This window comes from Lasioglossum baleicum, chromosome 13 (genome assembly GCF_051020765.1).
Source record: "Lasioglossum baleicum chromosome 13, iyLasBale1, whole genome shotgun sequence".
Lineage (NCBI taxonomy): Eukaryota > Metazoa > Arthropoda > Insecta > Hymenoptera > Halictidae > Lasioglossum > Lasioglossum baleicum.
The window spans coordinates 11,289,426-11,310,621 of record NC_134941.1 but is presented as its reverse complement, the minus strand read 5'-3'; the positions used below and the strand labels follow the sequence as shown (position 1 = coordinate 11,310,621).

The window sequence follows — 21,196 nt, the reverse complement described above, 5'->3', positions numbered from 1 at the left end:
CCGATCGCGACGAACGATCCGCGACCAGTAAGACGAAACGAATCGACACGGTCAACGAGTTTCAGATTAGAATCGCGACAATTGCTTCTGTCGTGCGAATTTCATTCAGTACATCTCGAAAGAACGCGTACACCCGTTTTCCTTGCGGACGCGTTTTTTCCCCGGAATGTTTCACGCACGAACGCTTTCGAGCGTAGCCATCGCAGCGACAATTAAGAGCAACTTTCTATCGATTGATTTGAGGTCGATCGGTTTCACGAAGAGCGGACGTCGGCAAGGAGATCAAGGAGGGTGACCAACGTATCCCAAGTTCAATAAATCATATCCTATATGTACATTTAATTCGTCCAAGATTGATTTTCTTTAATGTCACTTTAGAAAAGTCTCGACGAAGCCGCCCTGATACTTGAAGTTTCTCTCGGCTATGAACTCTTTCCATTCCAGCCGCGTTTTCGAATCCCTCGGACCCCATTTCTCCTCGGACGGTCGAAACGCCGCTTTCACGGTCTACGGAACAGAGAGAAATGTTAGAAAAAAAGGATCGATTAAAAACCAGGTTGGATCGAAATCGACTCACTTCGATGGGCGATGACGATCGACTCTGTATCAGTTTCTGAAACGCGAATCCTACGATCGAGAGGATTCCCAGAGCGAACAGGAACCAGCCGATACCTGTGTCATACGAGAGCGATTCGATTCGATTTGTCAGAGAAATAGAGTTTCTAGATAGATTTTTAATTCGATTTTTATTATTACTCTATCATTAATGGAGTAGTCTCAGGACTACAAGGGTGCGGGATTATCAGTAGTCAAAAGCGCTACATAAAAGATCAATCTAAGCTGCGATGGCCCCCAAATTTTCTGTTTTTACTGTCGCAGCTGTATGCTTCCGAGTAATGCAAATTACGTGTCGTAAACGTAAAAATAGGACTTTAGATTGATCTTTTATCCAGCGCTTTGACTACTGAAAACCCCCATCTTTGCATTATCGAGAAATGAAAAGGCACATCCCGCACCCTTGCAATCCTAGAAACGAGCCTACCCCCTTAAATTTTACGATATACCGACCATAAGCGTAACTAGGGAACGATATGCCGTCATAGGTGGGCGGCACGTAAGTGACGATCGTGTAAATTAGAATAACGATCATGAGAATCGGCGTGACGAATGTCCAGCAGAACCTCCAGTACCACGACGGTCTTCGCCCCACCATGAAGTCGACGTCGTTCACGAACCTCGATATCCCGTAGATCCAGAAGACGGTGACCATTTCCAGCACTCCGACGATTATGGCGACGAAGGTGCCTCCGTAGTAGTCGACCAACGTGACGAACCATTGACCACCCTTCAACGATGCTCCGAGTAATAATAATTTCCTAATCATTTATTAAATACAACAAAAAACAAGTCGCTTACGGGAGTGACGTAGACGATACTGACGCCGAACCCTACGACGGAAACCACGAGCACCAGCTTCCAGTGAGCTATTTTAGGAAAGTGATCGCAGAGGATGCTAAAGATGGCGCCGCAGAGAGCCACCGCGCTACCGACTCCGAGCACGAACATCATCACGAAGAAGAGAACGGCGAACAGCTGCGGGACAACCCTGAATCGAGCCAGAGCGTCCGGGTAAGAAATGAACGCGAGACCGGTGCCACCGCGAACCACTGTGGACACGTCCGAAGTACCCATCTCGTGCGCCAGATTCCCGAGGATCCCGAATATCGTGCAACCGGCCATCAGGCTCGTGAATGTGTCCAGCGTCGTCACTATCATCACGTCCCTGGAATGCGAGTCTCGTTTTGGCTATTGTTCAAACTCAGCATATTAAATTAGTTTAAAAAGACTGTACAGGGTGTCTCGGAACGTGACGATCTCAAAAATTGCTTTTTTATCGAGATAAGAGGGTCACCTTCAGTTTTTTCAATGAAATGTCTAAAGCGGACCCTACACGGTCAATCGGAATGACAGTCACGTCGAAGATTGACATTCGGATTGATCGTAAAAGGCGGATTGATGAAATGGACTGACGGATTTTCAGATATTTGGAAATTCGAAATCCGAGCTTCAATCACAGGAAGTGGAGGAGAAACTATTTAACAGTCTTCAATAGGCTTTCGTCCATCCGAAAATAATTTTTATAATCATCAGAATTTGTTACCGACATCTCATGGAACAAATTTACATGAATTTATTTTGATTGAAGTCAGGATCACAGTCAGGATTGACAGTCTGACTGTTCAATCAGACTGTCATTCCTGATTGACCGTGTAGGGGCCGCTTAATATTTTCTCAAATTCGGATAAATTATGAAGTTCTACGTAAAACTTGAATGTGGTAAGTACATATGGAAATCTATTTCGACAATATCTCGTTAGCTATTGGATGTACGATATATGGAGTATTATATGAGTTCGAAGGTGACCCTCGTATCTCGATAAAAAAGGAAAGTCATAAAAAAACAGATTAGAGCACTATATGTCCCCCAGAAAACCATGCAAGTTTTGTTCGAAACATTTTTTCGTACAACAAATAACTTACGAGACTCACCCTGTATTATATGTATTATACTTATTGTATGTTGCAGTAAATGTACAGTGCATGTACAAAACATTGCGTAAGACGACCGTACACTTACTGCCACAGAAAATACAGATACACAGTCATTTTAAACAATTCTTTCATCACGTGGAGAGCTGACCTGCTGACGCTGTGATGGAAATTGTTGTACGACGAGAATGTAAGGATAGGTCCGAAGCAGACCGACAGCGAGAAGAAGCACTGGGTGATGGCGGCGTACCAGACAGTCGGCTGCCATAATTTCTCCCATTTAGGAGTAACCAGAAAAAGAATGCCGTTGACAGCACCCTCCAACGTTACCGCTCTGATCAACAACGCGATCATCACCACGTACGGGAACAGCGCTAGGAAATAAGCCGCTTTGCCAGTGCTCTTGATTCCCTTGAACAGCACGAAGAACACTGTCGCCCAGCTGAAGAACAGGCAGATGGTTAGCTGCCATGATGGAGTGCCGATGCCGTCCTCGATCGAGTCGTATTCGTTCAGAACGATTTTCCTGAAAAGGACGATTGTTTAGAGATGAAGCCGAGAGTTGAATTCAGAGTGTAAAGAAAGTGGACCAACCGGAAGTACAATTCCGCGGAACTGCGAAGGGTTCCGTTGTTAATGGCGGCTGAGCTCTGGTTCGCGTTCCCATTGTCCGAGACCGCGTCCACGCACTGGCCTTTCCACTCTTCTCGACAGTAGGACCAAGGCAGTTCGGATTGAAAGCTAGTCACCAGGTAGAACAACGTGAGGGCCATTAGAGAGCAGTAGTACGAGACTACGCACATCGCTGCGAAGGCTTGGCCGTACCCCAGTCCTGAAACGATATCACGTCACGTCGTCAGCAAGGAAGATCGAGCGTTACACGGGATGGAGGATTAGTCCCGGGGGGTGTGGAAAGTGCACCCCTCCGAGGGACGGGCCCAAAAGTCAATTTTTCAAGATTAAGATATTAAAAACATTTTTTTTGCAACAGGAGAAGAACGTTTCAAAGCTTCAAAATCCAAATTATGGCGGATTAGTGGGAGGACGACAGGATCGCGCTCCGGAACGGACGAGCGACAGAATCACCAGGGTCGCCGAGAGGTCGAGCCGGACTCGGCCTTCCATCGGGTGACCCAGAGAGGGGGGAAACACAGTTGTAGTTGCTGTGGTTCCTTGTTAGTACTATTTGAGGGGAGCTCCCCTCTCAGGGAATGCCGTATATGAAGGCAGTGGGGGCCCAGATGTGTTCGAATAGAGTTCCTGGGTCCACCACGCAGTAATGTCTAGGGACCTCTTTAGCGAGGGAGCAAGATATCCATAAGGCGAATTTCCCTCACGTAGAAAAAGGAAGTTAGTGGCTCTTCGTTGAAGTTACCTTTCATCGCCGGACACATGGCCCACGTCTTCGCGCAGGACTGGTTCGTGAACTGGCCTAGAAGAGCCTCCAAGTAGTAGAACGGCTTCCCGACAAATATCAAGATGATGATGTAAGGGATCAAGAACGCGCCGCCTCCGTTTTCGTAAGCGGTGAATGGAAACCGCCAAACGTTTCCTAGGCCGACGGAAGTGGCGATGCATGCCATTAGGAATTCCAAACCACCACCCCATTCTGCTCTCTGTGAAGGGACAAGAACGTTGAACGATTTCAACCAAGTTCAAGCAGTTGGCAAAGTATTACTCACGGTGTTCGTATTTTTGGATTGCGCTGTCTCCTGCGACTGTTCCGACTTCTCAGCACCCTCGGAGCCACTCCCCTTCTGTCCAACGCGAACAGTGTCCATCTCGAAAGCTTCGTTCGCGTAACCGTTCTGCGTCTGGAAATATTCCGGGTTGTTAACACGATCACCGTATCATTAAACGTTTCGAACACGAGCCGAAGGGTTCTCACAAAAACTCCGTTCTCCAGCTTGGCCATTTTTAAGAAGAATCAACAATCCTCTGGTTACTTGTCCTAACTCGACTATTCCGGTTGATCGGCGGAGCTGCACAAGAAGAATATCCTTTCCACGGGAAGGACGCGATCGACGACGCAGGACGAAGTCATCACAGGACAATACCCGATCAGCAGGTCGAATCGAACCGCGAAATTCAATGGATCCAAACAAGTCGGTGGTCCCGAGGACAGTCTCGACGAATGATCCTTCCTCTTGTCCGAGAGAGTCTGACCAACGAGCTGTTCTTGCACCGGGATACGTAAAATAAAGCCTTTAGCTGGCGCGCTGATTAGATACGACACGCAGGCTGAACGTTCTCCAGCGTACTTCGAATTTCATCTCGGCTTCTGCAGGCTGCAGCCTGCTCGACTCGGCGTGCAGGTAACCGCTCGACGCTGCAACACGTGCCGCTAATTGCCAGACGTACGCACAGCTTCGCACGCGTGTACCGATCGTGAAACAGTTTGCTGACAGACAATAGTGTCGGACGAATTTTCCTGGTTTTCCGGTACCGGGAAACCAGTGGATATTTCAGACGCAACAAATTTTCCAGATGATTAACAAGGCAAGGACAAATTGTTACTCGGTAGAATTTCAAGTGGAGCCACGCGTGGAAAAGTTTAGTTTCCGCGGAATCGATAAGAAGGATAAAAGACTTTTGATTCGGTGAAGTTCGTTCTCGGGAAGACTCAAGTGCGCGCTGGTTAAATCCTATTGAATTTAGAGTAATAAACGCGACGTGATCCAGCGGTTATTACACGGCTGCGAAGAAAAAGTCTGATAAGGGATCGTAATCCCGTGTCCTTCTCTCGCAATCAGACTCTGCGGAATAGGTCGACATCGTAAAGATATAGAGAAATGTCTAGCAAGACAGGGACTCCACCGATCTGACAAAACGAGTTAGCTATCTTAGCGATAGACGCGCGCCGATTTGAAACGCGGAGGTCAAACAACAGGTGCGCGACACATGTTTGCCGCCGCGTCGTGAACGCGATTTTACTGGACAAAAGTCAATTTTTGAAGTTGAACGTTCTGAAAAACTTCTTTTGCTGTAAAGTAACAATACTTGACCCTTCGAAATCCAGGATACTGTCCATTTCAGATAATTGTGTGATCGAGGGTAACGTTCTGAAGACATAACTCTGAAGTTCAAAGTGAAATTAGTTGTTCTGAGAACATGGTTTGAATAAACGTGATTTGACAAGCCCCAGAGTATAATTGTAATTATAACTATTATTATATATACAGTGACGCAGGCAATATTGCCACGTCACTATACATATTATTGTAATTATCGTACGAACTACAAGAAGGATTCGCAATTGTTTAAACTTTTATACAAAGCAAGTCCGACGCTTATCAGTCGTAATCATTTTTTAAAACCTTTCTTTTCTCAACCCTTTGAATTGTGGCCAGTAAAATCGCGTTTGCGGACCACTGTGCGCCGTCAGGACTTCCGATATGCAATAGCCCGTGACTGATACCCCGGATTAGTGAAAAACGGAGCGGCAGAAATAAAGTTCGCACGAGTCAGTATCCGATAAATAAAGTCATTTAGGATCCTTTGTTCTCTCGCTTCGCTCTACGCTCGCGCGCAGTGATTACACGATCTGTCATACTTGGACATCCCGACGACACGGGAGTAACGATGCCGGACAACGAGACAATCAGGAATTAATCCCGACGATTAATCCGGCTCGTCTTCCAACATTTTCAGAGTCGCCTGATTGCATTGTTGGCGGCGAACGAGCGATATGTCGATTATCGTCACGCTGCCACGTCGATCATGGATCAAGGAAATTATGTATCCCCGAAGGTTGGACGTGGAAAATATTAGCCATAATTGTTAGCTTCGGTAGGCAGCGTTCAAGGCCCTCGATCAGCCGTACAGGTGTGTTGCGAAACTGCTCCGGGAACACCGTGATACGAAGGAGCTGCAGACTGCATAGAATTGCGTCTTAATCGCGGCACCCTTACGTCACTGTGCAAACATAGTGTTCTCAATTAAAGAGTTCAAGTATATGTATTAGCGTCGGAGAGAACGTTCGCACGTTGCTCACCGACGAAATAGCATGCATTTTGAATCGCCTCGACCGTGGAATGGCCGAAACAAACGCGGAACGCCGAGAATTCGACTGCGAAGCGTTTGTCACATTCCGGTTAGCTGATAGATCGATCCGAGACGTTTCTCCGCAGGATGGCTTAACAAATTCACGAGCGTACCCGCTGATAGCCGACTAGACGAACGATCATCCAACGGCGATCGACGATGGACCAGCTGAGCAACGTCTATTACCTCATGGAATTGATCGTCCGCCAAGTATTTGTCTACTTACGGGTAAGCTCGCGCGCGATTAACCTCTCCTCTTGTTAGCATTTTGCCAAATCGAATAATTCGTTAGCTTCTTGCGAATCCTCAGGATTTGATTCTGTACAAATTCTTCTGGCTGTCCACCGTCGACGAAGACTTCGATGCCGCTGACTCGAAGCTGCACGGCCTCTCTTTCAGAAACCTCACCGCGGACCTGATCGCCTTCTCCATCATCTGTGTCGTTCTCTTCGTCATCGTGACTCTCACGTCCAAATGCGAGAAGGAAGAAGGTCGTAATCCTTACGCTACCGCCGGGATCGAAGCGTGAGTCTTTTCTATTTATTCTTTGATCGCGATCAGGATTATCAGCGGCTTCGTTACCGATAGAGTGCCCTTGGATTTTCAAGAGAGCCTGTGTCGCGTCTCGAACGCGAGTTCGACCACGGTCCGCTTCGAAGCTTGCGGAGATTCGATCTTCCCTCGCGGCAGGATCCCGGAAAGGAATTTCTCGCACGACAGCTTCTCACGAGTACGACCCGGTAACAGAAGAAGAACTCGGTGTATCTTGAAGAAGTCGATCTTCGGCCTGACGGGGACCCAGCTGCACAATTCCCAGAGCACCCAGACGCAGAAGCTAGTTCCTAAAATGAATTACAAATGGGTGGTCAGGCGGACGAGGAGCGGCTTGGTTTATGGAAAATACCCCTTGTAGACTCGCCCCTGTTCCCATTCGTCGTCGAACAGTCCCTTCGACGGATTCCTCGAGAACGCTAAAGGGGCCTGGAACGCTAGAAAATTGGTGAACGGATCGTCGCTTACAGCGATCCCATCTTTACACGCGTAATTCACACGGTTGTTTAACATTCCGCGCTAATTAGCGACGGCTAAACGTTATCAGGGTCTCGCGAGCTGCGACAAATCAATCCCGTACACAGAATCGATTTACGGGTGAAGTTACGGCCGTCGCTTCAAAGCCATCCGAATGAATTATGTATTTACAACTCTTTCTCGCAGCTGGTTGCCGCCGACGCGTTGACGCGATCCATTACCGATTACCGTGTGCGTGTACTCGTATTTTCGAGCCATTTACCACACCATTTTTTGTATCGCCTTTATCCTCTGTCAATGTTCCCGTCGATCGGGGAGAGACGTTTGTACCGTATATTTTATTCGAGACAAGTTTGTCGACTTTTATTGCGATCTTTTATCACCGTGAAATTATACTCACATTTGTAAGGTTGTCTTTGTTCATGTTTTACTCCCGAGCAAATAAAACACATTGTTACGTGGCATTAACGCGTCGATGAATTTCGCCAAGGTAAACCGCGATGATGGCTCGTTATCGATAAATAAATAGCTCGATCGAAAAACCCGGACGCGCTTTTATCTTGGAAAAGTCGTAAACTTATTACGACCACCGGATCCACCGTTGCGAAGACTACTACGGTTTTATCGCGCTCATCAGACGATTCTCGCTCTTGCGAAAAATTTCCTGAACTTTTCATCCTATCGATGATATACGGATCATCATTCTTTAGGTCTACCGATCTATCGTAAATCACGTTGTAAATAATGGAACGCGCCACGCCGTTGCGAAACCGCTTTCTATGCGTCATTTTATTGTTCCAATAAAATGTTAATCTGCATCGTGGACATTATTGCCACTATTCCTTACGGTGCAAATGAATTAGCGCGTTCACTGCCAGTCCGATACATATATTTTATACGGGGTGATGCTCTTTTTTCAGTAGAAATGTGTCATATAATATGTCCTAACTTCCTATGACCTTGTCTTTTATGTGGATGCACCAATGAAACCTCTACTCTTTAATGCAACCCAATTTTTTTTGTTAAACTAATCGATCCCTTTTGTTATCCTACGCATAAAAGTACTAACCCAAGGTCATCGAAATGTCGATACTTCACGAGGTATTTTTTGTCAGAAACGTACTTTACTACAAAAAAGATAATAAAAGGGGTAGAATGGTTTATCAAAAACATTGGGTTGCATTAAAGAATAAAGGGCAATTGCATCTAGCGGCTGCATCGGTGCATCCACATAAAAAACGAGGTCATAAGAAGTTAGGACGTATTATGACACATGATTTTTCCTGTATCATATTTTTCTATTTCTATTGAAAAAAGAGCAGTAACTTATTCATGCTGCTATAACAAACGCTGGTAGCGAACGGGACACCGTGCGTCGCGCGACTATGATCGAGCCTGCGCTCATCGACCCGCTTGAAACCATAGAAACGCGAAGCATGCTACAGTCAAAACAATTGTCCATTGGGTTGGTACTGTACAATGTGCTGACAGCGATTCAACGTGATCGCTTTACGGAAAACAGCGGGTGAAAGATCGAGTGATCTCGACTCGATCGGTACGATGGACATTAAAGACAGCAGCGAGGAAGAGGAGGCGCACAACATTTCCGCGTTCACCAAGTTCGATGAGAGCATCGAGGTCCGCAATGCCGAGGAGATCCAGAGCCCTGTGCGCCACAGACCTTCCAGTTCCAGGAGGCCTAGGCTATCGGCGAGACAGACCGCTGCGAACTCTGCGGAGATGAATTTGCCCGAGGCGATCCTGAAATTCAAAAGGTAATCGTTTTACTTTCGACTTTGACTTTAACTTTGATTGTGGTTTCGATTCAAGATACAGCAAAGTGGAGAACAACTTCGGGAAGTCGCTGGAGATCGGCAGCGATCCCTCGGACAGCGAGGAAACCGACGACGACGACATCCAGGGGACGAGCACCGCGCAGCAGATTGAGATCTACAATCCCAAGGACTTTGAGAATCTGAAAGCGTCGGCGGAAGTGACGGAGCTGTTCCAAAACATCATGAGGTAGGTGCTCTATCTGAAAATTGTTGTTTAACTGAATAGTTTGAGAGACATTCGGCTCGTTCGAGCAGGTACACTCCGCAGAGGATAGACCTGAACTACAAGCTGATCCCGTTCATCCCCGCGTACATCCCAGCGGTCGGCGACATCGACGCGTTCATAAAGATTCCTAGGCCCGACGGAGTGGAGGACAAGATAGGGTTGACCGTGCTGGACGAGCCGTGCACCAACCAGTCGGACCCTGCAGTGTTGCAGTTGCAGTTGCGCAGCCACCTGCGGAGTGCGGGTGCGGCCAGGCAAACGGTCGTCAAAAGGATCGAGGACGCTGAGAAGAACACCAAGTCGATCGACAAGTGGATCGACGACATTAATCAGCTGCACCGAAGCAAACACCCTCCGGCCGTGCATTTGACCAAACCAATGCCCGACATCGACTCTCTACTGCAACAATGGCCGGCCGAGGTTGAGGACAGGTTAAACGAAACGGAATTGGACTTCACCCAGCTGGAATGCGGTCTGTCTGAGCTCGTCGACATGGTCTGCAATCTTCTCGACATCCCCGTCGACGAGGACTCCAAGCTGGAAGCTCTGCACACGCTTTTCACGCTTTTCCTCGAGGTCCGGAACGCGAGAGCGCAAAAGTATTGACTTCCGCCGGATACCCGTTCACGTCAACGTCCACGTGCATTCGCATACCATAACGAAAACGATGCTAATCTTCTGTAAATATCTATGTAAATCGACCTCTTCCTCTCGAGCAGGAGAAACGTCCACTACGAACACAGAACGGTGACGTCAGCACCGAGGGAACCTTGTAAAAAGACACCGTCACATGATTCGCTATCAAATCACGTCGACCGGTCGTAACATTGGCCAATGTTGACGAATTTTAACTTTTCATTTGGACTAGCGTTGGACGACGTAATATTGTAAATATGTAGATAGAATTGTTACGTGTAGCTATGTTTTCACACGAACGATCCTCCACTATGACGTCGGTACCGCAGAAGATGGAATTATCGACTTCCGATTCCGATTCGCGCGCCTCATTATAATTCGTGATAACACAATCGAACCAGGGCCTTCGAGAAAAGAAAAACAACAATACATATATTGTGATTAGTACATTATCGGTTGAGTAATACAACGAGAAAAAAACGTAAATAAATAAAGGGGAAAGAAAATACTACTTCCTGCTTCAGAATCGTTCGCGTATACGACACCCGCAGGATCTTGTTGGAAATTACTTTTAGACTGCGGATCTTTATGCAAAATAAAAAATGTTTGCATTGACTGCAAGACACACGAGCCAAATAAAAATGATTGAACTAACAGTAATACACACAGATGTCGTTGATAATAATTTTTATAATATGACCACTGTTTTAAATAAATGCATCAAATCCGCAGTCTAGGAGTTACAAATGGCAAATAAACGTTTCTTAGATCCACATGTTCGACCTTTCCCTCCACCGTAGGACAAACTTCTATGTCAATATTCAACGAATGCAATTATTTTATGGATCGAAAGTACGATCGATTCGGAGAGATGCGACTGATCGAGGCTCGCTCTTGTCGAGCATGAATCATTGTGAATCATAGTACAATTGATCACGTGGCTAGCATGCTCCTAATGGACACTTGTCCGCTTGTCCTTTGTGTTTGTGTGCGCGGTCAGTAGCTGCGACTCTGCGAAATGAATGCGTACATGTTGCGTTGACACGATAATTCGCACGGCCTTGCCTGTGGAATTTCCGTAAGATGTGATAGAGGATAAAAAGTGTTTCGAAAAGATGACTGACATCCCAGCGCACGTGAACGTCCGGATAAACAGCACCATCGAGGACAGCATCGATAGTTGTACGAATGAAGACACGGAACGACTCCTCAGGCCGAGAAACAATTTTGCCTCGTATTCGAACGATGACATCAATGTTAGATTCAGGGTACGAAATGTCTAATGCTCTCGCAACATCGTGCACCGTGGAAAATCACATTTCCGTGTTTGTTTTGTCCGACATCCGAGCATAACCTAACCGATGTGTCATCCTCCTGTACAGCACGCCACCACGCTCTTTATTCTTTCTCGTGGAATCCGAAAGCTCGTTAAACCCGTTCGCTAATTGCACGAACGATTACGCGAAACGATGCACGATTACATGTACAATGTTCGACTTTTCTGTTTCTTTTTAATGTTTTATCTTTTTCTTCGTTACTTGATAGAACGTTATCTACGACCATGGCAGTTTATCCTCGGAAAATATTGTGGACACCGTCTTGCGGAATCCCAGAAGGCAAATCACGGATGAGATCACTCCCGGAGCGACAAACTTCTTATCTGCCAACTACGAGGTAATTTGTTCTGTCATCGGTTTGATAAAATTTAAAATAAAAGTATTGCTTCATCTTTCCGACCTCATATTTCATCTTATACCACTCTGTTTTTTTTAATCTTTTCTCTTCTCTCGATGAATTCTATATATTAATCGTTAAAGGTACCCTATCTTATCTCATAGAGTGTTCGACTTACAAACTATGCTTTTTTTCATTGTTTTTTCTTAGAGCTTAGATTACGATCCTTGCGAGAACCAACTTCTGCAAGACGAAGAGAGGAAAAAAGGATATAAATTTGTAGTTAAAAAGAATTTTGCCAGATGGTTTATTTTTTTACTGATAGGCATCTGTACAGCGTTTATCGCCTGTTTCGTGGATATATCTATAGAAGAGTTGACGCGTTTGAAATATGGTTACCTTAAGATTTGTATCCTTTGACATTAATCACAAAGAATACAAGGATTGAATGAAGTTTTGCATTATGTTCCTTACAATCGATCACAGATATGGATAGATGCGTAGTAGAGAATTGCTTGTGGTTGCCATACCTACTATGGTTAGTTTTAAATTTAGTACCAATATTGATAGGAGCCATTTTGGTGGCCTATGTGGAACCTGTTGCTGCAGGCAGTGGTATTCCACAAGTGAAATGTTATTTAAATGGAATTAAAATACCAAGAGTTGTACGTATTAAGACGTTAGCCGTAAAGATCATCGGAGTGATCTGTACCGTTGTAGGAGGCCTAGCTGGTGGTAAGGTAAATATCGTTGATTCCTGTTTTTTCTTAAATTATGCACTGCCAAAAGATACAACAAAATATTTTGTAGGAAGGACCTATGATACATTCTGGTGCTGTGGTAGCAGCTGGAATATCTCAAGGAAAGAGCACCACGTTCAAAAAGGATTTAAAAATATTTCAATACTTTCGGGAAGATCATGAGAAACGCGACTTCGTGTCGGGAGGCGCAGCAGCTGGTGTGTCTGCTGCGTTCGGAGCACCAATTGGTAAACTATAACAATAGATACGATAATACATACAAGACTCTCAAGATTTTAATCGTTAAAAAATATTTTAGGGGGAGTACTGTTCAGTATTGAAGAGGGGACTAGCTTTTTTAACCAAAGCCTTACATGGAGAACGTTCTTCGCTAGTATGATTACAACGTTCATCTTAAACCTTGTGCTGAGCGCATATAACGGATCTGATCCGGGTTTACTAAATCTGGGTAAATTCGATTCAATACCTTACGAATACTACGAAATCCCTCTGTTCATGACGATGGGGGCAATAGGTGGACTGTTGGGTTCTTTTTGGAACCACATAAATTATAAAATTTCGTGTTTCCGTCTGAGGTTTATAAAGAGGAGATCGTTGAAAGTGGTGGAAGCGCTTTCGATCGGTGTGATGAGCGCAACAATGGGATTTATAATGATTTACTTTTTGAACGATTGCAAACCACTAGGACAAGACCCTACTAAATTTCCTATTCAAATGTATTGCCGTGAAGGCGAGTATAATGCGGCCGCAGCATTATGGTTTCAAACACCAGAAAGTAGCGTACGATCTTTGTTCCACGACCCAAAAGGTATGTTACTACGTTCTAACATATGGAAAACGTGGCAAACTGTACTACTAATCAGGCTTCTACTTTTAGGTTCTCACAATGAAATAACACTAGCCATTTTTGTTATACTCTACTTCATTCTGGCCGTGTTCACGTTTGGTCTTTCTATGTCCAGCGGACTCTTCATTCCATCCCTTCTTATCGGCTCTGCATGGGGTAGATTAATCGGATCAGGTCTTGTCAGACTGTTCCCTAACTGTGTAAGAAAATATTGCAAATAACATTAACAATAATATAGTTTCCCCTACAACGTTTAGTTCTCTCACCGTTTATCAAAATATAAAATGCTATCTGTTGCAGGTTGTGTTAGATCCTGGAAAATATGCTTTACTAGGTGCAGCAGCACAGTTAGGTGGAGTAGTTAGAATGACAATAAGTTTAACTGCTATACTTATAGAGGCTACTCAGGGAATATCGTTTGGTTTACCTGTTATAATAGTTCTTATAATGGCTAAATGGGTCGGAGACTTTTTCAATGAGGCATGTAAATGTATTAACTTTTTCTGTTATTCGTCGGAAAGGATCAACATCAAAAATTGTCTATCATTCATTCTTTTCAGGGAATTTATGAGATTCATACACAAATGGCTGGAGTTCCCATTTTACCATGGGAAGCGCCGCCTTTGTCAAACAATATATATGCCACTGAAATTATGAGCCACCCTGTAGTGACTTTAAAAACTGTGGAGAACGTCGGACACATAGTGGAACTACTTAAATGTGTAACGTTCAATGGATTTCCAGTAGTTGACCCCCCTAGCAGTGACGAGGTTGCTACTAGTTACGTCATTATATGTAGGGATGGGATCAAGTTCAATATATACGATTACTACTTAAAAGCAATAATGTCTCAATGATTATATTTGAAAAGTATTCATTTTATACAAAATGTTATCGAACCTCGGAATAAATACTTACAAGTGCTTCGATGTTGTGAGGGGTACTTGATCACATCCCCGATTATATTCTAAGAATTATTAAAGTTTATGTTTCAGACTGAAATACATTCCTATGGACGATTCCGAGGTCTAATATTACGTTCTCAGTTGATAGTATTATTGCAAAATAAAGTTTTCAACGAAGATGTAGAGTATTTGAAGAAAAATTTCACCCTTAAAATGTTCAGAAAAGAATATCCCAGATATCCGACAATCGAACAAGTATACATAACGGACGAAGAAAAAACTTATACTATAGACCTGAGACCTTTCATGAATCCTGCTACTTACACGTTACAGCATGTTAGTAATTTATTACCCATTCTACTGTTTATTTAAAAGTTCCAACTATTTATACTAGCTTACTTTCCAGTCTGCAACATTGCCACGCACATTTAGACTCTTCAGAGCTTTAGGTCTTCGTCATTTACCAGTTATAAATGATACAAATGAGGTATTAACAATTGTATATTTTTCAACATAAACTATCTACAAAAGAATACTCCTTGATTATATAATGTTTTAGGTGATTGGAATTATTACACGGAAAGATGTTGCTAGGTTTAGGATATGGAAACATACAGGAAGAATGGGATTAGATGAACTTGCAATTACGAACAAAATTTAATTAAAACTCTCCTCTAAGAATATAGAGGAAGCGTACTACTTGGGTTACTAAGAAGATCTTTAATTACACAAGAGAGATATTTATATATGTGTTACGCTTTTGTAAGAATACAAAAAAGATGATTTTTAAGTCGCAAGAAGCTCAAAATATGTCAAAGAATAACTTTAAAGTATTATAAGTGATAAAGAACAGAAGAAAACGAAGACAAAGAAAGTGTAGTATTAATTATTAACAAATAATTGCCAACCCAGCCAAGACCATAATTTAAAGAAAAGGTATATAGGAAGAAGTACTAATAGTAGAAGAAAATAATATTCATACGACGGAGTATACATGTTCGTCTTATTTAATTTTTGAAACCAGTTTCCTTCGTCTTAAACACCTTCTAGCATTGGGTGTAATAAAATAATGCATCACCTTAAAGGTGACAACCTGGAAAACGAAAGAATATTTTATGAACTTTCGGATATATTTATTTATACTTGTTTCCTATCTATGTATTTACTACGAAAATCAAATGAAATTAAATCACGTGTTTAATCAACATTTCTTTCTAACATTTATTTTCACAACATAGGCACATCTAATCAACATAAATTCAAACATGTAATTCTATACAATATGTATAGAAGAAAAATATACATCTTTGTAAAATATCAATTAACAACAATGTATAACATCTAAATGTTAACACCCTTAGGATGACTGCAATTACATTCCTCGACTATATCTGGCAAAGAACCGAATGTTCTCTCTTACGAACGAGAAATGGTAAACGGAAAATAATGCGATTAAATTTAACAGAAAGTTGTTTTCTGTGCTGTTATGAAAAGCGTACAATGAGACACAAGATAAATAACGTTACGATTGAACGTTCGGATAATGCCGTGAGAACGACGTATCGCGCTAACTATGAAGACCGAAGGTATAGAATATAGAAGAAATGTCGTCGATTAATTGCAGCTCCCTATTTCGGGAGCGAATCACCTTGAGACAGTTATAGATACAGAGAAGAAGACAGCTATCTCTTTCGAATAGCCGATAAACCGAGACCTTAGAATTTTTTGTGAAATTGCATCGATTGTGCACAGCGAATTCTTACGTGCAAGTATTACCATCATTTTTCTCTTGTCTTCGAGGTTCGTGATAATGGCAAACATTTGACATCCGTAATAGAACAAAGAATATTATCTGCTTGTAACACGGATGCAAAACGGATTATCAGTGTCAAATATTTTCCGTCGGAACGCACGTGATTCGAAAGTTCAACGGCATTATCTACATAGGTCCGCCATTCTTGTGATTGGCCTTTAAATCAAGCTGACATAACGCATGCGCGCGTACCAGGGAAAAGGAGGCGAATTTAAATAACTTTTTCGAGCGATACACAATTTATCCAACAAAATGAACGATTGCAATGTTTTAAAAACGAAAAGAAATACCGATTCAAGCAGGGAGAAAAGAAAGAGCACGCATAAACATGTAATGAAGCCTCATGAAACTGAAGAAGAAGCTACGATTCGCAGATTTCACGATGCGCAGAGAATGGCAAGATTTAGAGCCAGAAAGAAAAAGACCTTGGAAGAAGCAAAAGCGCTTGAAGCATTAAGGTTTAATGAGCTTACAGTGATAGCAGAACTGAAAAAAAGAAACATGATATTTAAAGCTAATAGGTCTATCATTAATGTACAGAATACTGGAAAAGTTCAACCACCCGTATCTACACAAAATTCATCGACTATTGTATGCATTGCTTGCGGACAAAGTAGATACTCCCAATTATTGGGAGTTATCGAGGAACTGGGGAAAGATATTAAATTAATGTATGCCGGTAGCAAAAGTTCAGCAGAAAGATTGAAGACAGGCATAATGCAAGCAAGAATATTAATCAAAGAATGCTTATCGGAGACAGAAATGAATTTGTAGCAGTAATTCGTATTACGAACAGATACATCAGATTTAATAAGCTGACGAATAACTATTAATTCTATTGCAGCGTAGAAAAATATATAAATTATCCAGAAATATTCTCTCCCGAACGAATGATCGTTACAATAAGATACGTCACATTATGAAGCTTTGCTTGCACGAATGGGTAAAATGTATATCTTAAGGTTAAACTCATTTCCGAATAGAACATGAGCGACGAGTATAAACATAGTATCAACAAACAAAGTTCATTGATATAGTAACAGTAATGCTCCATATAAAACAGTGAACGACAATAGTAGAATCGTGTAGAAAATTCTCTAAACTCCCGAATGAAATTTCGAATTGAATAAACTAATCGGTAAATAATTCGAGTGTATATACATTGTAGTGTTTTTTCGATTACCTAGAAGATACTGTTGAGTCACGAACATTTGAGTTCGAAAAAGTAATAATAAGTATAATAAACAATTATAGATTATTATTCTGAATTTGATTGCGCCGAACGTGTTTTTGTAAGTTCTTCGAAAACGAAAACCCTCTGAGCAAGTTTACGCCTTTCCGTCTGAAAGAACAAGAAAATCCGTCAAAAATTTTTCATTCCTCCACGGAATAATTCTTTGTTTAAACTGTTAAGGGGTCGGGGTACTGTGAAGAATCCCCAATTCTAAATAAAGAGATCTTGTATTTCGTTTCCAAACACTTTGGATACGTTTTTGCACTTCTCGTGCAAGAGTTGAACCTATTTAGCCTACGAGTTACAATGAGATTGCTGAATTTTCAAAATTCTTACAGCATCCTAACCCCTTAAGAGAATTCACCGTAAATTGAATATTTCCACGGAAGCATCGTGTTATAAGAAAAAAGTCCCCGATCAGCAACAGCGAAGAAGAGAACAGAAGAGAATAAGACGGCCGAACGTTGCGAAGAGTGTTCACGGTTGTTTGACAATGTCGTCGTGTATTTTAAGACGCGGTCGGTTCGGTCAATTGTTTTGCGGTCTCTTGGGTCGTACACCTGTCCGTCGTGAAGTTGCAGACGGGAGTAGGAAGGGGTTATGGTCAATAAACGCAACCACGTCACACGCAGCCTATCGGCGACCCCGCTTGGCCCCTTAAAGTGGCTCCGAACGAAAATCTTACATGTCGGCCGATATTGCTTTTGTGCGTTTGTCTACAGGATATCTTAGGAAAAACTCGACTGATTTTCATGGGAACGCCGCCAACGGACTCGTTTCACCTCAATGAAGATGCGATTGTAAAATGAATTTGGTCTACGGCGCGGTTTAACTTCACGGCAGGTTAATCGTGCGTTTCAGTGAACTGACCGAATTGCGTCCGCCATTGTTGTGATTGGTGAACGTTCCAGAGAAGACGGCGTTCTTAGATTGGCGCGCATGCGCCCGGCGTCCTACTTGACGACGCTCTTCTTTCGAATTTTGGGAGACACGCACACACAACGGAACGTGACACAGGTAGCTCACGTCTACGTACACACACACAGGCGCGCGCGCGCACCCACCTACACGCATACACGCCATTTCGAAAACAGTGTTCGTCGCTTGATTTTTGCGCACGTGCCATAGAATTTTTTTTCGAGTTCGTTGCCCGCGTCTTTTTAGATATCGAAAATTCAATTGTTCCCCATGATCTTTTCGCTGACCGCGGCGATGAAAGTGGTTAGCGAAGTATTTTCGATAGGATCATCGAGTTGACGTCTTCCTATTCCCGCAAAAGCAAGTCGTTTTTCGGTCACTGCCTACCTGTCAGTGATCTTGTTCGATCGGCGTTTCTACTTAATGAGAATTGAGCAGAGCTGCCAAACGTGGATGAATTTATTACTAATCGATCTATTTTCAAATATGTGCGTGAATATATATACAAATTTAAACATACTTTTCGAGGACAAGCAATGAAATGTTAAGATTAATATTACTTTCTCTTTCCAATGTTACAGATTATACGGTGCGAAGAAAATAGGCTGAGCATCGGAGAATACAGAAAAGTATACGTACGAATCGTTTAGTCAATATCTAAAAAGGAACAAGAGGAACTCAGCGGCATACAACCGCAACGTATGCATAAAATATATTTTGTGGATAGTTTGATACTTAAATCTTATAAAAATGACAGTCAATATAGGTGATTGTACCAATGCCACGCGTAATTGTATGTTATGCCTAAGGCTAAGAAGAAATCTTACCTTAAAAAGGTAAGGGAAATGCGAGAATATAGACGAGAAAAGCTGAGGTCAGAGACAATAGAAGAACGTGCTATTAGATTGTATACCGCCGCAGAAAGAATGAAGAACGCCAGGGCGAAAGAAACGGAGGAGCAAGCAGCTATAAGAAGGATGCAAGAGGCTCAACGGATGGCCAGGCATCGAGCTAAAAAGAAGCGTTGCCTGGATGAAAATTTAGCAAGAGAAATATCAAAAATTGCTGAACTTTCCAAGATGCCGGATGCTGCGACTATAGCACAAATGTCGGAAATGAATATGAATAAAATTTCCGCGGAGCTCAAGCAAATGATGGAAAGGGGGAAAGTACCGGAACATATAGTTCAAATGGCTCAACTTGCTGAATTCAGCAAAATGACTGAATTAAATAAAATGTCTCAGGACATGGCGAAGAGATACGAAATGGAGAAGATGGCAGAATTCGCCAAGACAACCGAATACATGAAGATGCAAGAGATCGCGAAAATGTCTGAAATAGCTAAAATGAATGAGATGGTGAAGCTCTCGGAAATGGCTAAATACAATGACATTACGAAGATCAATGAGATCGCGAAAATGAATGAAATGATGAAGATGTCTCAGATGGCAAAGATAAATGAAGTTCAAAGAATGAATGAAATAGCTAAGTTGAACGAAATGGTGAAAATGACGGAAATGGCGAAATATAATAACGACATAACGAAGTTGAATGAGATTGCACAAATCAATGAGATGGCGAAAGAAATTGCCAAAATGAATGAAAAAACAAAGATGAACGAAATGATTAAAATGGCGAACATACAAAATGACATCACAAAGATGCCGGAGTATTCTAAAATGGCTGAGATGGCAAAGCTAACAGAACTGGCTAAACTAAACGAGATAACGATAACAAAATTAAACGATCCCCCTCCACCGAAAGTACCAGAAATTCCTCGAATTCCCGAACCTGTGATCACTGTGCCAAACCCAAGAAATTTGCAAAATGTTCAAACCGTACAAGTAGCACAGGCTAGCCCATCCAGTACAATAAATTTCCCTACCGTACCCGGACAGGGTAAATATGCTCAGTTGCTGGTTATAATTGAGGAACTTGGAAGAGACATTCGTCTTTCGTATGCAGGAAGTCGTAGCGCAGCAGAACGTCTCAAGATGGGTATTCAACACGCAAGAATTCTTGTACGAGAATGTCTGTTGGAAACAGAGCATAATGCACGGCAATGATCTGCCAATACACTTAGCGATTAGATTTTTAGCAGATTATTTTAGATAATGCTATGTACATTGTATGGAGTACAGCAGTATATTTTAAAGGGAGTGTCTTAGCATCCACAAAAATGTGCATAAACGTCTAATTCCTAATATTTCATATTTTATACGAATTTAACAATTGTAAGTTTAATAAAGGAAAGTGTAAGAGGCTGAGAAGATAATAGTTATTTAAAACTTACTATCACTTTCAATAATAACTAAACAGACTTTTTAGAAAGCATGTACACTTTTGTGGATGCCTAAATAAAAAAAATTAATCAATTAATAGTGCATAATATTGGATATAAATGAAATATAAATGAAAAAAGAGACATCGTTCTTTTTTTCTCTTTGTACATTTTTTCTTTTTTTTTTCTTAGACTGGATTCGAAAGCCCCGAGTTTCTATGCATAAATAAAAATCGTGGAGGTGTATGTCCTTCGTTATACGTTCTAATTTAGTAATTAGGAAAAATGATATTAAACAGTAACAATTTGTACACTGCAGAGTCTTCGTTTATATTTTTTATGGAGAATGTATCGCATTTTTTGTTGAAACAATGGGTACCTAGTAATTACCTACAGTATACATACAGAAGAATTGATCAAACGGAACGTACCTATGGAAAGTA

At 42.3% G+C, this 21,196-nt stretch overlaps 5 protein-coding genes and 1 long non-coding RNA gene across 7 annotated transcripts; 4 read left to right on the top strand and 2 right to left on the bottom strand.

The window, feature by feature from the left end:
• Positions 1–55: 55 nt before the first annotated feature.
• LOC143215185 (sodium-dependent nutrient amino acid transporter 1) lies at positions 56–9,877 on the bottom strand. The gene is made up of 10 exons (XM_076437109.1): positions 9,736–9,877; positions 4,439–9,658; positions 4,233–4,364; positions 3,926–4,166; positions 3,145–3,382; positions 2,702–3,076; positions 1,417–1,783; positions 1,069–1,345; positions 578–672; positions 56–507 (listed from the first exon to the last, which is right to left on the bottom strand). Exons 2-10 carry the CDS (start codon positions 4,463–4,465, stop codon positions 370–372), a joined length of 1,890 nt encoding a protein of 629 aa, XP_076293224.1. The 5' UTR covers positions 4,466–9,658; positions 9,736–9,877; the 3' UTR covers positions 56–369.
• LOC143215192 (uncharacterized) lies at positions 1,468–8,620 on the top strand. The gene is made up of 4 exons (XM_076437116.1): positions 1,468–1,629; positions 2,588–6,822; positions 6,905–7,119; positions 7,183–8,620. The coding sequence occupies exons 2-4, from the start codon at positions 6,754–6,756 to the stop codon at positions 7,505–7,507; spliced, it is 609 nt and encodes a 202-aa protein (XP_076293231.1). The 5' UTR covers positions 1,468–1,629; positions 2,588–6,753; the 3' UTR covers positions 7,508–8,620.
• On the top strand, positions 9,052–11,493 carry Ift46 (intraflagellar transport 46). Its single transcript, XM_076437114.1, has 3 exons — positions 9,052–9,398; positions 9,454–9,645; positions 9,714–11,493. The coding sequence occupies exons 1-3, from the start codon at positions 9,184–9,186 to the stop codon at positions 10,288–10,290; spliced, it is 984 nt and encodes a 327-aa protein (XP_076293229.1). The 5' UTR covers positions 9,052–9,183; the 3' UTR covers positions 10,291–11,493.
• Positions 11,434–15,714, top strand: Clc-b (chloride channel protein 7). Its single transcript, XM_076437095.1, has 12 exons — positions 11,434–11,588; positions 11,866–11,994; positions 12,205–12,403; positions 12,481–12,734; positions 12,805–12,982; positions 13,054–13,563; positions 13,633–13,802; positions 13,903–14,082; positions 14,163–14,372; positions 14,598–14,843; positions 14,914–14,994; positions 15,067–15,714. Exons 1-12 carry the CDS (start codon positions 11,436–11,438, stop codon positions 15,166–15,168), a joined length of 2,412 nt encoding a protein of 803 aa, XP_076293210.1. The 5' UTR covers positions 11,434–11,435; the 3' UTR covers positions 15,169–15,714.
• On the bottom strand, positions 15,499–18,655 carry LOC143215195 (uncharacterized). Its single transcript, XR_013010310.1, has 2 exons — positions 18,425–18,655; positions 15,499–17,662 (listed from the first exon to the last, which is right to left on the bottom strand). It is a non-coding gene; the product is annotated as an uncharacterized LOC143215195 (long non-coding RNA).
• On the top strand, positions 18,048–20,921 carry LOC143215187 (uncharacterized). Of its 2 annotated transcripts, none has more exons than XM_076437111.1 (2): positions 18,048–18,571; positions 19,054–20,921. In XM_076437111.1, exon 2 carries the CDS (start codon positions 19,273–19,275, stop codon positions 20,536–20,538), a length of 1,266 nt encoding a protein of 421 aa, XP_076293226.1. In that variant the 5' UTR covers positions 18,048–18,571; positions 19,054–19,272; the 3' UTR covers positions 20,539–20,921. The 2 variants fall into 2 exon arrangements, with proteins under 2 accessions (XP_076293226.1, XP_076293227.1); XM_076437112.1 differs by lacking the exon at positions 18,048–18,571 and adding an exon at positions 18,674–18,960.
• Positions 20,922–21,196: the final 275 nt, after the last annotated feature.

What these genes read in the sequence shown, in the direction of transcription:
- Ift46 (XM_076437114.1), top strand. Translation starts at nt 9,184, where the DNA reads ATGGACATTAAAGACAGCAGCGAGGAAGAGGAGGCGCACAACATTTCC. An exon ending in GCGATCCTGAAATTCAAAAG is followed by an intron (nt 9,399 to 9,453) that starts GTAATCGTTTTA and finishes TTTCGATTCAAG; the next exon opens with ATACAGCAAAGTGGAGAACA. An exon ending in CTGTTCCAAAACATCATGAG is followed by an intron (nt 9,646 to 9,713) that starts GTAGGTGCTCTA and finishes TCGTTCGAGCAG; the next exon opens with GTACACTCCGCAGAGGATAG.
- LOC143215192 (XM_076437116.1), top strand. Translation starts at nt 6,754, where the DNA reads ATGGACCAGCTGAGCAACGTCTATTACCTCATGGAATTGATCGTCCGC. An exon ending in AAGTATTTGTCTACTTACGG is followed by an intron (nt 6,823 to 6,904) that starts GTAAGCTCGCGC and finishes GCGAATCCTCAG; the next exon opens with GATTTGATTCTGTACAAATT. An exon ending in GCTACCGCCGGGATCGAAGC is followed by an intron (nt 7,120 to 7,182) that starts GTGAGTCTTTTC and finishes CGTTACCGATAG; the next exon opens with AGTGCCCTTGGATTTTCAAG.
- LOC143215185 (XM_076437109.1), bottom strand. Translation starts at nt 4,465, where the DNA reads ATGGCCAAGCTGGAGAACGGAGTTTTT. An exon ending in TTCCATCACAGCGTCAGCAG is followed by an intron (nt 1,784 to 2,701) that starts GTCAGCTCTCCA and finishes CTCGCATTCCAG; the next exon opens with GGACGTGATGATAGTGACGA. An exon ending in GTTCCCTAGTTACGCTTATG is followed by an intron (nt 673 to 1,068) that starts GTCGGTATATCG and finishes CGTATGACACAG; the next exon opens with GTATCGGCTGGTTCCTGTTC.
- LOC143215187 (XM_076437111.1), top strand. Translation starts at nt 19,273, where the DNA reads ATGCCTAAGGCTAAGAAGAAATCTTACCTTAAAAAGGTAAGGGAAATG.
- Clc-b (XM_076437095.1), top strand. Translation starts at nt 11,436, where the DNA reads ATGACTGACATCCCAGCGCACGTGAACGTCCGGATAAACAGCACCATC. An exon ending in GAGGCCTAGCTGGTGGTAAG is followed by an intron (nt 12,735 to 12,804) that starts GTAAATATCGTT and finishes AATATTTTGTAG; the next exon opens with GAAGGACCTATGATACATTC. An exon ending in TCAGACTGTTCCCTAACTGT is followed by an intron (nt 13,803 to 13,902) that starts GTAAGAAAATAT and finishes TATCTGTTGCAG; the next exon opens with GTTGTGTTAGATCCTGGAAA.